The 15,221-nt window shown below is 40.5% G+C and overlaps 2 protein-coding genes across 3 annotated transcripts in view; one reads left to right on the top strand and one right to left on the bottom strand.

The window, feature by feature from the left end:
- washc5 (WASH complex subunit 5) overlaps nt 1-7,287 on the top strand; it is a 70,604-nt gene extending 63,317 nt beyond the window's left edge. The window contains exons 28-29 of the mRNA XM_060900248.1: nt 3,065-3,152; nt 7,036-7,287. Coding sequence (XP_060756231.1) covers nt 3,065-3,152; nt 7,036-7,095 — 148 coding nt within the window. The 3' untranslated portion in view covers nt 7,096-7,287. The remainder of the gene's footprint in view (nt 1-3,064; nt 3,153-7,035) is intronic.
- Nucleotides 7,288-10,100: 2,813 nt separating this feature from the next.
- The window catches only part of adam22 (ADAM metallopeptidase domain 22), a 308,389-nt gene continuing 303,268 nt past the window's right edge, over nt 10,101-15,221 (bottom strand). For both annotated transcript variants that reach the window (XM_060900250.1, XM_060900249.1), the window contains exon 31: nt 10,101-14,609. In XM_060900250.1, coding sequence (XP_060756233.1) covers nt 14,589-14,609 — 21 coding nt within the window. In that variant the 3' untranslated portion in view covers nt 10,101-14,588. The remainder of the gene's footprint in view (nt 14,610-15,221) is intronic.

Genomic DNA, 15,221 nt, shown 5'->3' on the forward strand with positions numbered 1-15,221 from the left:
ATCCAAATACAAAAAAAACAAAAAAAAAGTCAATTTTTTTAGGCTGGCAAACAAATTATTCGTGTAATTGTGCACAATATCAGTCTATTACTCTTCAGAAACCTTTTATTTTTGTTCCGCGTCTTTCTCAGTTTTGTTTGACGTAATTTATTTTGGTTGCGATTCCAGCTTTCTCGTTTGCGCTCCCTGACTTTTTGCTTGCAGTTTTGGCACAAACTTCACGTGTGGGTGGGCTGTCCAGGAACGCATTCCCATTGGCTAACTTGTGTTTGACTGACAGCTACGCTCAGCCATTCCCTACTCGGATTCTGGCGGACTGTTTGACGAGTGACGATCCATTGACGGTAAACAAGGATCGAGTGGACTTCAGTGGCGACTATGATATTGAATTTACACTTTGTTGAATTAATTCAATATCATAGTCGCCACTGAAGTCCACTCCATCCTTGTTTACCGTCAATGGATCGTCACTCGTCAAACAGTCCGCCAGAATCCGAGTAGGGAATGGCTGAGCGGAGCTGTCAGTCAAACACAAGTTAGCCAATGGGAATGCGTTCCTGGACAGCCCACCCACACGTGAAGTTTGTGCCAAAACTGCAAGCAAAAAGTCAGGGAGCGCAAACGAGAAAGCTGGAATCGCAACCAAAATAAATTACGTCAAACAAAACTGAGAAAGACGCGGAACAAAAATAAAAGGTTTCTGAAGAGTAATAGACTGATATTGTGCACAATTACACGAATAATTTGTTTGCCAGCCTAAAAAAATTGACTTTTTTTTGTATTTGGATTTGTCGTTTTTGTTTGATATTTCAAAAGTATTGTATGAACATTTTGGCACAAAATTGATTCCATACTGTTCAAACACTGATTGTTAGTACGCAAAGGAAAAATTTGCATCTGAAAGATTTAAGATCACATTCTCTACTTTTAGCGTTGAAACACACATTTCTAAACTTTCTGGCCAAATTCTAGGAAAGGGTGTCTGAATAAATGCAGGTCATTTATAGTGTTATTTATTTTCATGTTTTAAATCATATCAGCTTCTAAAACCGAGCACATCATGTCCTGAAAGTGAATTCATTTTAAGAGCAATGTAGTGTTTTTTTTTTTTTCTGTAGCATAACATTAAGACCCCGTCCACACGTAGCCGGGTATCTGCTAAATCGAAGATATTTTTCTACGTTTTGGCCTGTCATCCACATGAAAACACATCAAAAACGAATATTTAAAAAAACTCCGGGCAAAGTGAAGATTTTTGAAAACTTCGTGTATGCCTTTTCATGTAGACAGAGATAACCGGAGGTTTGCGTTTTAGAACGTCACAATCTGCGCCAAAAAAAAAAATGACAACAAATCTGCCCTGACGTCAAACGTGCGACCTTTGTTTACTGCAGAAGCCAGATTAAGCATGGACTTAAGCTAGCCGCACACTACGGCGATCCACGCGGTACCGAACCAACCCATTTCAGAGCCGACTCCCGACAGGGCACGCACATATCCCCCGACTGTTGACGAGTGCAGTCGCAATTGAAGCGACACGTGACAATAGCTTTGTGATTGGGGATATAGTTACTGTTAAATCCAACACTTGAAGATGCTACAGGCTGAATTACAAATGACACAACATGGAATATGTAGCGCACTATCTAGGCCGCATGAGCTATTATTTCCAGCCTTAAATAGTGCACTTATATAGGGGAGTTAAAGCGATTTGGAATTCAGCCACACAACTTGAGCAGAGTGGCTTTCCAGCCCACTGTGTCTATGGATAAAGCTTCAGTCTATGGAATTACAGTATATACCTGCATTAGGTGCTGCCAACACGTATTTCTCGCGCTAGAAATTGTGTTTAATGATGTCACGTGTTATATGCGAAAGATATGATTGGCTATTGCTAGCGACTCTCGCCGATCAGTCTGGCTCCCGATTAGTTTTTCGAATCGGCTGTGAGATGAGCCGGTACCATCGAAAACTAGTCTTTACGCCTGACTCGCGACTTCAGTTGGCTCGGTACGCTGAAAATCGGCGTAGTGTGCGGCTAGCTAAAGAGTAATGGATCGGAGTAGTGCCTTGAAAGCGTTAATTATTGTGCAGGTGCTATTTACATGTTTAATTTTAGAAGCCCAACTACTGCTCCAAGAGCACAGGCGATGTGATTAGGGGGTAGGATTTGGGGAAATAATGCCATCTACAGGTTTGGAATGCTTATGAATGCGATTGAAAACGCAGATGTTCGGTTACGTGTGGAAGGGATTTTTTTCGAAGACGAGGTGGTGTGGATAAAACATTTTTATGGGGGCGGGAATGTTCGGTTTTAAAAATACCCGGCTACGTGTGTACATGGCATGAATGGCATTTTGTTGCTCATGCAGAGCACTATAGTACAATATTAAACCTTATGTAGTGAGTACATAGAAAGCTATTTGGAATTTAGCCAAACTCCATTCAGGGAGGTTTATGTTTCATGAAAGAATTCAAGATAGATTTCTTGTGATGGATAAAGCTTGTTTGGTGCAGCTCTATTTAGAAAAGTTGAATATTAAATAAGATTTTATATTTATACCCCCGCTCCGAAGGAAGAGGAGTTTACTGGTTTACCTCTGTCTGTCTGTCCATATCTCCGTCCGTCTGAAACACCTTTTTTCTCAGCAACCACAAATCATAGCCACTTGGTACCAAACTTCAGCTTGGGGTTCTATACCGTGTATACCGTTTTCAGGTCTGTTGCTTATCGACTTCCTGTTTACCGACTGAATGTATTTACAAAACATATACAGTGGATTTTGACGCTATTTTCAAGAAGCAAAATGCGATTTCAAAATGAGTTTACCAGGATGCTATTTGAAACCCCTGGGGAGAGACACTGCTCTTTACTTACTTGTTTCAGGGTTGATTATTTGTTGAAGTCAACATTTATAATAAGTGTCGTAATCCTTCGATTGCTTGCATTCTGATATAAGCAAGAGCGGGGGGAAACGTAAGTGAGCAGTAGCTCACAGTTGATCTTGGTTTTTTTTGTTAAAAATGAACTAATTAATGAACTCGTGCTTGTTGCTTGCTACAGTCAAAAGATCCCCGACATGCCAGCTGATGTAGTAGGAGCGCTGATGTTCTTGGAGGACTATGTACGCTATACAAAGCTATCCAGAAAGGTAAGTTTTTAACAAAAACACTTTTTTAATTTTCAAATGAATCCTTAGCAACGTGGAAAAGATGCTGAAAGTGATCTGATGTCTAAAAATGGTCCAAATTCAAAAATGGTCCAAATTGTTATTTAACAATTATTTGCCGAAGCCGAGGTTATTATTCATCGATATTCACTGAGCCTGAGACGGATAATTATTTAAAACAGTGGTTCTCAAACTTTTTTTTTCACCAAGTACCACCTCAGAAAATACTTGGCTCTCCAAGTACCACCATAATGACCAACATTAAAATACAGTAGCGTAGTAGGTCTAAGTATTCATTAAAAACAAGGCGGAGGTTTTATTTAACAAGTATATTTAATATTGTTGGCCACTGTAACATTACACACAGTACTTTGAACAGTAACACGGTGTTTAAATATAGGAAAATAAAACACTGTACTTAAATAATGAATCAAATAAAATTAATTGCACATAAAAGTGAAATAAACATTGTACTAAAATAAATATTAAAAGACAGTTCTTAAAGATTAAATGAAAATGTATTTAAAAGTTAAATAACTGTACTGTACTTAAATGTTAAGTAAAAAAAAAGTACTGTCCCCGCATACAACACACTGCGGCCTGGGCAGCTCCTCTGTCCCGCTCCAAATGAATCCCAGTTTTATGTATTTTTCGTCATACTTCCTCCTCACTGGTTTCTGCCGTTTGCTAGCAGTTCTGGGGCTGGTTTTGCCACTGTCGTTAGCATCCGCGCTCGGCTCACGCACGTCCTCTTCAGTTCTCCCTCTCTCCTGATCCACGCTCCCATTCGCGGATTTAAGCCACGACAGTAATTTTGTCGTACTCGTCATAATTAGCAAAGCCACCTCCACCTTTTCCCATCACAGCCTGGTCTACCAATGGCGGATAACCGTCTGTCAGCAGAACCGGCGGGAATGCGTACGTACGCTACGTATGGCTACTCAGAAGCATTTGCAAACTTTTTAAAATTATTAACTTAATTTGTATCTCCTTTCATTTTCTTGTCATCGGTTGATAAGATATTTTCATCCATTCGGATATTATGGATAGTATTTCACTTTTTATTTTATTTTTTTAAATTTTATTTATATTTAATTAAGTGATTCTTTGGCGTACCACTAGAATGGAGCCCGCGTACCACTAGTGGTACGCGTACCACAGTTTGAGAATCACTGATTTAAAAAATTTGTAAAAATAATTTCAAGCTTCAAAAGCAGCATGCAAATGTAATAAAGGTGCGGCACCTTTTATTGTTTTGAAATGGATAAAATCAATCACAATTCCACCTTTGAATAGTTTTCGGCCAAACTTCGTAGCATCTTTGGTGTTTTTACAAATAGCGTTTCATAATTTGTAATTCTTCCTCACTTATGGCGACAAAGCAATTGGCCGCCGTTTTGCCGAGTCACTCGAGGAGATTATCGAGAAATAGTCCAAATTTCTCGACCCATCAGTGCATGATTTTCTATAAATCACCTGTGTATTTATATTAAAGGAAAATAATCAGTGATGTGGTGCGGCCCAACTTGAAGCGAATTTACTGTTAGTACACACCCTGGAGATGATTATTTTCCTTAAATAGGATGCCCAAAAGTGTTTTCTACTTCTTATATCATAGCAAATTGATAAAGATTATGGAGTATCATTTTTTAAATAGTTATTTATAGTTATATTTAATGTTTGGACAAGTCCATGAAACAAGTTAGTTTTAGCAGATATAAATAGTTGTTCTTTAACATTCTCTATAAGTTAATAAGACAAAAATCACAGATTATTCCAAAGAAATCATAAAGCGCAATGTCTTCCATCTCAAAGACTTTCCTGTGGTGGAAAACTTACCAGTGACACTGGAGACTCCTTCCAACATATCAACAAAGATTTGTTAAATAACAGCATTATCTATCTATCTATCTATCTATCTATCTATCTATCTATCTATCTATCTATCTATCTATCTATCTATCTATCTATCTATCTATCTATCTATCTATCTATCGTGGTACTTGAAAGTTTGTGAACCCTTTAGAATTTTCTATATTTCTGCATAAATATGACCTAAAACATCATCAGATTTTCACACAAGTCCTAAAAGTAGATAAAGAGAACCCAGTTAAACAAATGAGACAAAAATATTATACTTGGTCATTTATTTATTGAGGAAAATGATCCAATATTACATATCTGTGAGTGGCAAAAGTATGTGAACCTTTGCTTTCAGTATCTGGTGTGACCCCCTTGTGCAGCAATAACTGCAACTAAACGTTTGCGGTAACTGTTGATCAGTCCTGCACACCGGCTTGAAGGAATTTTAGCCCGTTCCTCCGTACAGAACAGCTTCAACTCTGGGATGTTGGTGGGTTTCCTCACATGAACTGCTCGCTTCAGGCCCTTCCACAACATTTCCATTGGATTAAGGTCAGGACTTTGACTTGGTCATTCCAAAACATTAACTTTATCCCTCTTTAACCATTCTTTGGTAGAACGACTTGTGTGCTTAGGGCCGTTGTCTTGCTGCATGACCCACCTTCTCTTGAGATTCACTTCATGGACAGATGTCCTGACATTTTCCTTTAGAATTTGCTGGTATAATTCAGAATTCATTGTTCCATCAATGATGGCAAGCCATCCTGGCCCAGATGCAGTAAAACAGGCCCAAACCATGATACTACCACCACCATGTTTCACAGATGGGATAAGGTTCTTATGCTGGAATGCAGTGTTTTCCTTTCTCCAAACATAACACTTCTCATTTAAACCAAAAAGTTCTATTTCGGTCTCATCCGTCCACAAAACATTTTTCCAATAGCCTTCTGGTTTGTCCATGTGATCTTTCGCAAACTGCAGACGAGCAGCAATGTTCTTTTTGGAGAGCAGTGGCTTTCTCCTTGCAACCTTGCCATGCACACCATTGTTGTTCAGTATTCTCCTGATGGTGGACTCATGAACCTTAACATTAGCCAATGTGAGAGAGGCCTTCAGTTGCTTAGAAGTTACCCTGGGGTCTTTTGTGACCTCACCAACTATTACACGCCTTGCTCTTGGAGTGATCTTTGCTGATCGACCGCTCCTGGGGAGGGTAACAATGGTCTTGTATTTCCTCCATTTGTACACAATCTGTCTGACTGTGGATTGGTGGAGTCCAAACTCTTTAGAGATGGTTTTGTAACCTTTTCCAGCCTGATGAGCATCAACAACGCTTTTTCTGAGGTCCTCAGAAATCTCCTTTGTTCATGCCATGATACACTTCCACAAACATGTGTTGTGAAGATCAGACTTTGATAGATCCCTGTTCTTTAAATAAAACAGGGTGCCCACTCACACCTGATTTGTCATCCCACTGATTGAAAACACCTGACTCTAATTTCACCTTCAAATTAACTGCTAATCCTAGAGGTTCACATACTTTTGCCACTCACAGATATGTAATATTGGATCATTTTCCTCAATAAATAAATGACCAAGTATAATATTTTTGTCTCATTTGTTTAACTGGGTTCTCTTTATCTACTTTTAGGACTTGTGTGAAAATCTGATGATGTTTGAGGTCATATTTATGCAGAAATAGAGAAAATTCTAAAGGGTTCACAAACTTTCAAGCACCACTGTATCTATCTATCTAATTGATTAATTATGGAGTGTCTGCCATACATGTCCCCTGTCATGTCACTATAGACATGATAAAGTTTTAGATCGAGCGCATTTAAAATATAAACCTGAATCAGAGCCGTAATTACATGCAGCATGATCATAGACGCTTCAGGAGATTGCCGATAGTTAGAGAAGTGACGCTGTTTGATTATACAAATTGTATTATATCGTAAACTATGAATAATTGTAACAACTCAATCCGTTCTGTTCTTTGCAGGTGGTGGAAGCTCATGTCCCAAGTTTCATTTTTGATGAATTTAGAACCGTGTTGCAATGATTGCTTTTGTCCGCGGTAACACATTTTGCCAATTAACCATTTGCGTTACCGTTTTGCCTTTTTCCTAAACAACTAACAACTAGTTAGTTATTCAAAGTGTAATTAATGTATAACATTTTCATCTGTAGTGTTTCCTCATCTTCTGTTCCGATGCAGCTATGTATGAATGTAGAAATAACTGTAATAAAATGTTGTAAATAAATGTTCCACTGAAGACATTTTGCTTGGGCACATCTCTAAGATTAATGTATATAAAAGACATAGTCCAGAACAGGGGCGCTAACACTTTTTGCAGCCAGGGGATCCATTTGTATCCAACTACGGTATTCAGATATTAGGCTCATTATTTAATTGTTAACAGTAATATTCTGGATATTTATTAGACCCATAGAGCTGTGTTATTTCTCATATTTACAACAAGTTAATATTAGTTATAGCCCTTTTAAAACAGGATAGTAACTGTAAGGACGTTAATAAATATGGATTTCATAATGGTGCTGTGATTTCCACCACTGTAACAAAATAAACTAGAAGGGCACATATAGAGCGAAGACCTCCACCAAGGACGATAGTCGACCCTTCTATGATAAATCTGCAACCTGAATCGCTTTATATGTCTGGATATAAGTAGGTACTTACTGGGCGATGTTTCTGTAAGACATATTTTGAAACCATGACTACTGTTTTCTGTAATGCATTTGAGCAACTAACCTACATGTGTATCTCAGAGGATTACTGGTACCGGTGAATCTGGATTGTGATATGGAGTCATCGTATTTCTACACTGGCTATGTTTTGTCACTGTTGAAATTTACTGTTTAATTAATGGTATTTAGCAGACACTGTTATCCAGAGCGATGTACAACATACGTCAGCAGTCTGGGCCTTGCTCAAGGGCACTTCAGCCATTCATGCTGGTCTAGGGAATTGAGCCGGTGACCATTTGGACCCAAAGCTGCTTCTGTAACCATTAGGCTAACCGTGGCTTCCCATCTATCTGCTGGATTTTAACATGTATGGCATTGTTGAGTGCAGACTTCTACCAAGGCCAAATGCTGTATCTTGGATCGTTGGTGAAATTGAAACTGAATGTGTGGATCCACCTTGTGACTTGAATCCGCTGGAAAACTTAATGGATTCTTCCTCGGCCTGTGCTACACCATTCCACCAAGTTTCATGGAAATCGGGTTGGTAGGTTTGGTGCAACCCTGCTTTCAGTCAAACAACCTCACTGAAAACACAAGTTCCTGGGTAGAGATTTTTTTTTTTTAAAAAGGAAGACTTACCTAACATGATCTTGTATGCAACCTTCAGCAAGACTTGCAGGAAGAAAGTCAAGTCGAAGTATGGTTTCTTAAAGTCTTATTAAACCCAAATTTTGTCAAATCTGTTTAGTTTTCCTACCGAGACGATCACACATTTGTGATTCACTCACCAGTGCTACAGTACGGTCTAAGACCCCGTCCACACGTAGCCGGGTATCTGCTAAATCGAAGATATTTTTCTACGTTTTGGCCTGTCATCCACATGAAAACACATCAAAAACGAATATTTAAAAAAACTCCGGGCAAAGTGAAGATTTTTGAAAACTCCGTGTATGCCTTTTCGTGTAGACAGAGATAACCGGAGGTTTGCGTTTTAGAACGTCACAATCTGCACCAAAAAAATGACAACAAATCTGCCCTGATGTCAAACGTGCGACCTTTGTTTACTGCAGAAGCCAGATTAAGCATGGACTTAAGCTAGCTGCACACCACGGCGATCCACGCGGTACCGAACCGACCCATTTCAGAGCCGACTCCCGACAGGGCACGCACATATCCCCCGACTGTTGACGAGTGCAGTCGCGATTGAAGCGACACGTGACAACTTAATAGCTTTGTGATTGGCTATTGGATATAGTTACTGTTAAATCCAACACTTGAAGATGCTACAGGCTGAATTACAAATGACACAACATGGAATATGTAGCGCACTATCTAGGCCGCATGAGCTATTATTTCCAGCCTTAAATAGTGCACTTATATAGGGGAGTTAAAGCGATTTGGAATTCAGCCACACAACTTGAGCAGAGTGGCTTTCCAGCCCACTGTGTCTATGGATAAAGCTTCAGTCTATGGAATTACAGTATATACCTGCATTAGGTGCTACCAACACGTATTTCTCGCGCTAGAAATTGTGTTTAATGATGTCACGTGTTATATGCGAAAGATATGATTGGCTATTGCTAGCGACTCTCGCCGATCAGTCTGGCTCCCGATTAGTTTTTCGAATCGGCTGAGAGATGAGTCGGTACCATCGAAAACTAGTCTTTACGCCTGACTCGCGACTTCAGTTGGCTCGGTACGCTGAAAATCGGCGTAGTGTGCGGCTAGCTAAAGAGTAATGGATCGGAGTAGTGCCTTGAAAGCGTTAATTATTGTGCAGGTGCTATTTACATGTTTAATTTTAGAAGCCCAACTACTGCTCCAAGAGCACAGGCGATGTGATTAGGGGGTAGGATTTGGGGAAATAATGCCATCTACAGGTTTGGAATGCTTATGAATGTGATTGAAAACGCAGATGTTCGGTTATGTGTGGAAGGGATTTTTTTCGAAGACGAGGTGGTGTGGATAAAACATTTTTATAAACGGAGGGGGGGGAAAATGTTCGGTTTTAAAAATACCCGGCTACGTGTGTACATGGCATCAATCTCAGCACATTCGGGGGCGTCGTGGCTCAGGTGGATAAGGCGCCATACCATAAATCCGGGGATCCGGGTTCGATTCCGACCCGAGGTCATTTCCCGATCCCTCCCTGTCTCTCTCCCGCTCATTTCCTGTCTCTACACTGTCCTATCCAATAAAGGTGGAAAAAGCCCAAAAAAATAATCTTAAAAAAAAAAAAAAAAATCTCAGCACATTCAGTCAACTGATCACACACAGGATAATCGTGTCAATGAAAGGTTTATTTTGTATTAAATATATTACAATACTGAATGATAACTGTAAGAAAAAATATGGGCGCTGATTGTTTGTATTAAGTTTACATACAGCATACTATGAAAGAAAACAGCTTCATAGAGAACTAGCGTCCGAAAAACAAAAGAAACAGAGTTCATGAAACGGACAAACATAACATAAGGCATTTATGACGTCTCCTGAAGCAGGTGTGAACCTCCCGACTAATGCGTTTTTCATTCTCCAAAGAACACGACCCTGAAACATGGCCGATTACGCACCTCACTGTGACGTGGTGTATATAAAGTTAGTGGACCTACATGGTCACCGGAGTGCGATGTGTCATTGACGGCAGTTGTGCTGTAATCGTCGGCTTAAATTACATTCAAGAGTGTGTTTGCTCTGAGAATCCTTCCAGTACGGTACATATTCGTTATCTGTTTCATATTTGCAGCGGTTGACACGGTGCTAATCAGTCACGGCAGCTGTATTAAACAAGGACAGTGAGGTGCTGAAAGTATTGCTTGAGCTGTTTTTCTTTTTCAGGTGCCTTTGGATTCAGCCTTCATTAACACCACATTGAGCCATGCACTTTTTTTTTTTTTTTAATGCTGAGAAAAAACAGACATGTGGGTGTGTATAAGAGAGAGAAAAACACTGTAGAACTCGAGCACGTCGTTATGATGTTACGACATAAAAAGGCTTGGCCACAAAATGAAGCGTTAAAAATCTGTGCTAATCCGTATCTGTATACGCAAAGACCTACTGTAATAGTAATGATCATAATGCACTTAATTGCTGTCTGGGATAAATGTTTACATACAAGGATCCAGGAGTGAAAAAGAAAGGGTTATGAGTGGATACAGCATAGGGGGAAAAACTGAATGTCCTGTGAATACAGACAGCAGGATTGAGTGAAAATGAAGGTTATGTACAGATGAGGTGTGGAAGGGATTGTGATATACGATACTACGAGTACAAAACTGAGCACATTGAGTCTTCTTCCTTAGGACACTTCCTCAGCACACTTAAATGTGGAAGTGACATCTGTTTGGGTTGCGCAAAGACAAAACGATCTTCACATATGCTTTGCTTCTTGATTCCTTATTGGTTGTCGCATATGGGTGCTCCAGGACTGCAGGTGGCGCTATTGCTGGGTTTCAGTCACATGACTTTTCTTAGCGGTTTTACCGGAAGTGAAATAGCTGGTGGTCTAAACGGCTGCCGTAGTGCAAACAACTAGCGATAACTTATCAGAGTATGCTTGTAATCTAGAAGCCGCTGCTCGCTTTAGATATATTCAGAAGATTGCTATGTGCAATGGAATCGACCCCTACAGTCTGGGAAAGAAGGATTTGTCATACGATCTCGAAAACTACCCTTCAGTCGAGTTCCCCGACATCTCGAACTATCTGGTGTTGCAGACGTCCTTCTACACCGCAAAACACATGAAAGCGTGGAAGAGTATGGAGGCTTACAACTTTTTTGTATGTGGCTGGGTAAAGGACCTCGCTATCAAGTCACTGCCGAATGATTTGCCCGTGTAAGCATTTTTTTTTAGCTTTTCGTTCGTGTCTTTACAACGAAGCGCTGCAAGTTGAAGTATAAACAAACAACAGTTGGCTTGATTCTCACTTGTGTTGGCTCTTATCTCTCAGCTAAATCATTCACAAAGATCATCAGAAACCCCTTTAAAGACCTGGATCTTAGTTAAACAAGACGGAGAAGTGATCACGGCGCATTGTAACTGTACGGCTGGGTAAGAATTTTGTCGCGACCTTCACGCATACGGACTTTGTGAAGAGTAAACAAAGAAACAGCTGGGGACTTTAGCGCTTCGTGACTAAAAAAAGTACCGTAAAATAACGACGCATAGCAAGAAAAGTACTTGGAAAACACTGAGGACATAGCCGAGAGGGAGATACAAACCTTTCACCAAGTGATCACTGCAAACTCGAGCATGCTTCGACTCGACTCCCTTCGATTTCAGTGACAGGTTCAAAAGCCACCTTTCTCAACGTCTTTTTGTGAAATCCTGTGTTCGTTCACCTTTTTTTTATTAGTTCACGAGGAACCCTGAAGAAACTTTTATCAGTTTCACGGTTTGATCGATTTGATCAAGCATAAGGCATTTTTCATGCGAGCAATGCACCTTCTCCGTACAAATACTTTGTCAACTGAGCTTTGGTAGACCACCAGCTAAAGTTTTGAAATAAGTAATGAGGCGGCTGTGACGTCATATGAAACCCAGCAATTAAAATGACCATGACAATTTCCATGACTATAGGAAGATGACTGGCACTTCTCAGCGTCCTCCATCTTGGAATGAATCAGCTTGGGCATGCCTCATTTGCAAAGTTTACCAAGTCTGCCTGATACCATGTGGCGCCACCACATGACCTCTCTATTTATGTCATGATCATGGAATCCAGCCAAACATCATTTCCGCATCAACTATGCTGAGGCCATAGTTACAGATCTGCTTCCCTAGTGATGGGTGACTTTTTTTTTCAAACTAATGGAAATAAAATTGCATGCGCTTTCCTAAACATCCCAAAATAACCAGTAAAACTATGATTATTCTATCCATATTCACTGGATATGAACAATCATGCACTCTGATTGGCTGCTATACTACTAGGCTATCAGCTCATATACCTACCGTGAGTAGAGGAAAAACAAAATGGCGGAGCCCATCAAGTCAGATACATCACTTTATCAAGTCTTTAATAGAAACAGAAATGGCTAATAGTTTTTTTTTTTTTCCTTCCCCTAATAGCACCTGTTCCACACTCCAGCCCAGTCGGTGGCAGTAATGCACCTTTAAGTTGGTTTGCCAACCACCAAAAAACCCTGAAGAAGAAGAAAATGGCGGCGCGTGTTGCTGAACCAACCGAGGACGAAATAAAAACTCTACTCAAAAACAAACCCCCCCCCAAAAATGCAAAAAAAAAGCGCAAAAAAATATGGAAAAAAGTGTTTCATGGTAAGAACGTGTCTTTTTTTTTTTTTTTTGTATCTTTCAAGAATTATCACATTTTTCACAAATTGCTCCTGTCATTTCGCCGGTTTGTTTACATTCTAAGCGGAAATGACTTTGTCGGACGTTTTGTATAAAGTTTTTATTTATCGAAAATAAAAAATGCTCCGTTTCTCAACATCCAGTGAACGTGGATAGAATAAAACAGTTATTCCACTCAATCTCGTCGTACACATCAGCTCATGTACGATTTCATGGAATAACTGTTAAATATCTGTGATTCATTCTCCAAAAAGGTGGTAGACGATCTGTCGTTTATAGACTCTTGCTTTAAATTGTTCCAGATATTTCTAAAAAGACAAAACCAGCGAATGGGTTTGAGTTTTCGTATCGCATCCCTTGACGCTACATTCAACACTGAAAACTTCAGCTTATGAAATGTTGGAAATGATCACGACTGTACTTCAGACAACGGCCGATTGTAACCTCCTGTACCGCCGTAAAAGAAATGAACGGCTATACAGCTGTTTCCGTCAGCAAGAATTTCGCCCCAAAGGTCAATGGTACCCTCTCCAGCACTATGAGCCTTCCTTATTCTTACAGATAGCATCAGATATGTTTCAAAGCAAATGGATAAAGAAGCTCATTCAAGGATTCAGGAAATACACAGACGAATCAAAAGCGTGAATAACAAGAAAGGCTGATCTACAGACGATTCAACGTGAACATACAAACAAGAAGTGCCGACTGTTTCTTCTAAACCCTACTGGGTGACCAAAAAAAGCAGTAAGAAAAGGCAAAGCCTAAAAAAACAATCACACATTTCACTGTCGTCGAGCTATACATATTTACACGTGAGGAAATAAGAGAGCGTTGATGGCAAGGCTGGGCGTGTTCGCTAGCGTTAGCGTTGATGCACTGTGTGAATAGAGAAGCCTAAAAAATGAAAACTTACCAGCCTACAGAAATGCCCTCTGAGACATGCTGTCCCCTAGCCTGCTTGTTAAAATATTAGTTTTTGTCGTCGTCTTTACTTGTAGCACTACAAGGAGTTGATAAACATGTATTCTCATGCATACAGTGGAAAGTTTCTACGTGCTTTCGAAAAAACATGTTAACATCCAGCAGGTTTTGGATGACTTTCTCTCAACATGGCAACAAGGACACCAATCACAAGACATTATTGGTGCTGGACGAGGAAGAGGTGGGAGGGAGGGGAGGGAAGGGAGAGGCCTTTTTTTTTTTGGCCTTAAAAAAGAGGCAGGGCAGGATAAAGGGGGCGGGATTAGCAGTCTGATCTCCCCTGCCTCGTTTGGATGGGTAACTGACTGCAGCAGTGCCTGGCTTTGACCTTTGACCCAAGCCAGTCCCTCTGTTTCATTATGGTCGACTGCAACGATGACAGCCGTGCTCTTCGTCCCAGCGCGCTCCGGTGGACCCGCTAATCCTGGAGGACTTCAATTCTTCTGTTTGAATTCATTAGTTTCGGTTTTTTTTTTTTTTCTCATTTGTATAAAAGCGGAGGAATGTGTAGTCCTTACGGAGATTTTGCAGAGTGATCGCAAGGAGCCTCTTTATATTGATGTCTCCCACAGCTGAAAGACAGATATGACAAAGAGAACAGTGAGATTTGTTCATGTGATGTGTTTATTTTATTTGCACAAATAGATTTCTGGGAGGCGGCACGGTGGTGCAGTGGTTAGCGCTGTCGCCTCACAGCAAGAAGGTCCGGGTTCGAGCCCCGTGGCTGGCGAGGGCTTTTCTGTGCGGAGTTTGCATGTTCTCTCCGTGTCCGCGTGGGTTTCCTCCGGGTGCTCCGGTTTCCCCCACAGTCCAAAGACATGCAGGTTAGGTTAACTGGTGACTCTAAATTGAGCGTAGGTGTGAATGTGAGTGTGAATGGTTGTCTGTGTCTATGTGTCAGCCCTGTGATGACCTGGCGACTTGTCCAGGGTGTACCCCGCCTTTCACCCGTAGTCAGCTGGGATAGGCTCCAGCTTGCCTGCGACCCTGTAGAACAGGATAAAGCGGCTAGAGATAATGAGATGAGATGAGATTTCCGGGAAATTTTGTGAAACTCCTTCATTGTTTGGTATTAATAGAAGCAATCCAAAACAAATCCATACATTAAGACAAATAAGACTAGCTATGTTCATTTAATCTCATTATCTCTAGCCGCTTTATCCTGTTCTGCAAGGTCACAGGCA

This window comes from Neoarius graeffei, chromosome 19 (assembly GCF_027579695.1).
Source record: "Neoarius graeffei isolate fNeoGra1 chromosome 19, fNeoGra1.pri, whole genome shotgun sequence".
Lineage (NCBI taxonomy): Eukaryota > Metazoa > Chordata > Actinopteri > Siluriformes > Ariidae > Neoarius > Neoarius graeffei.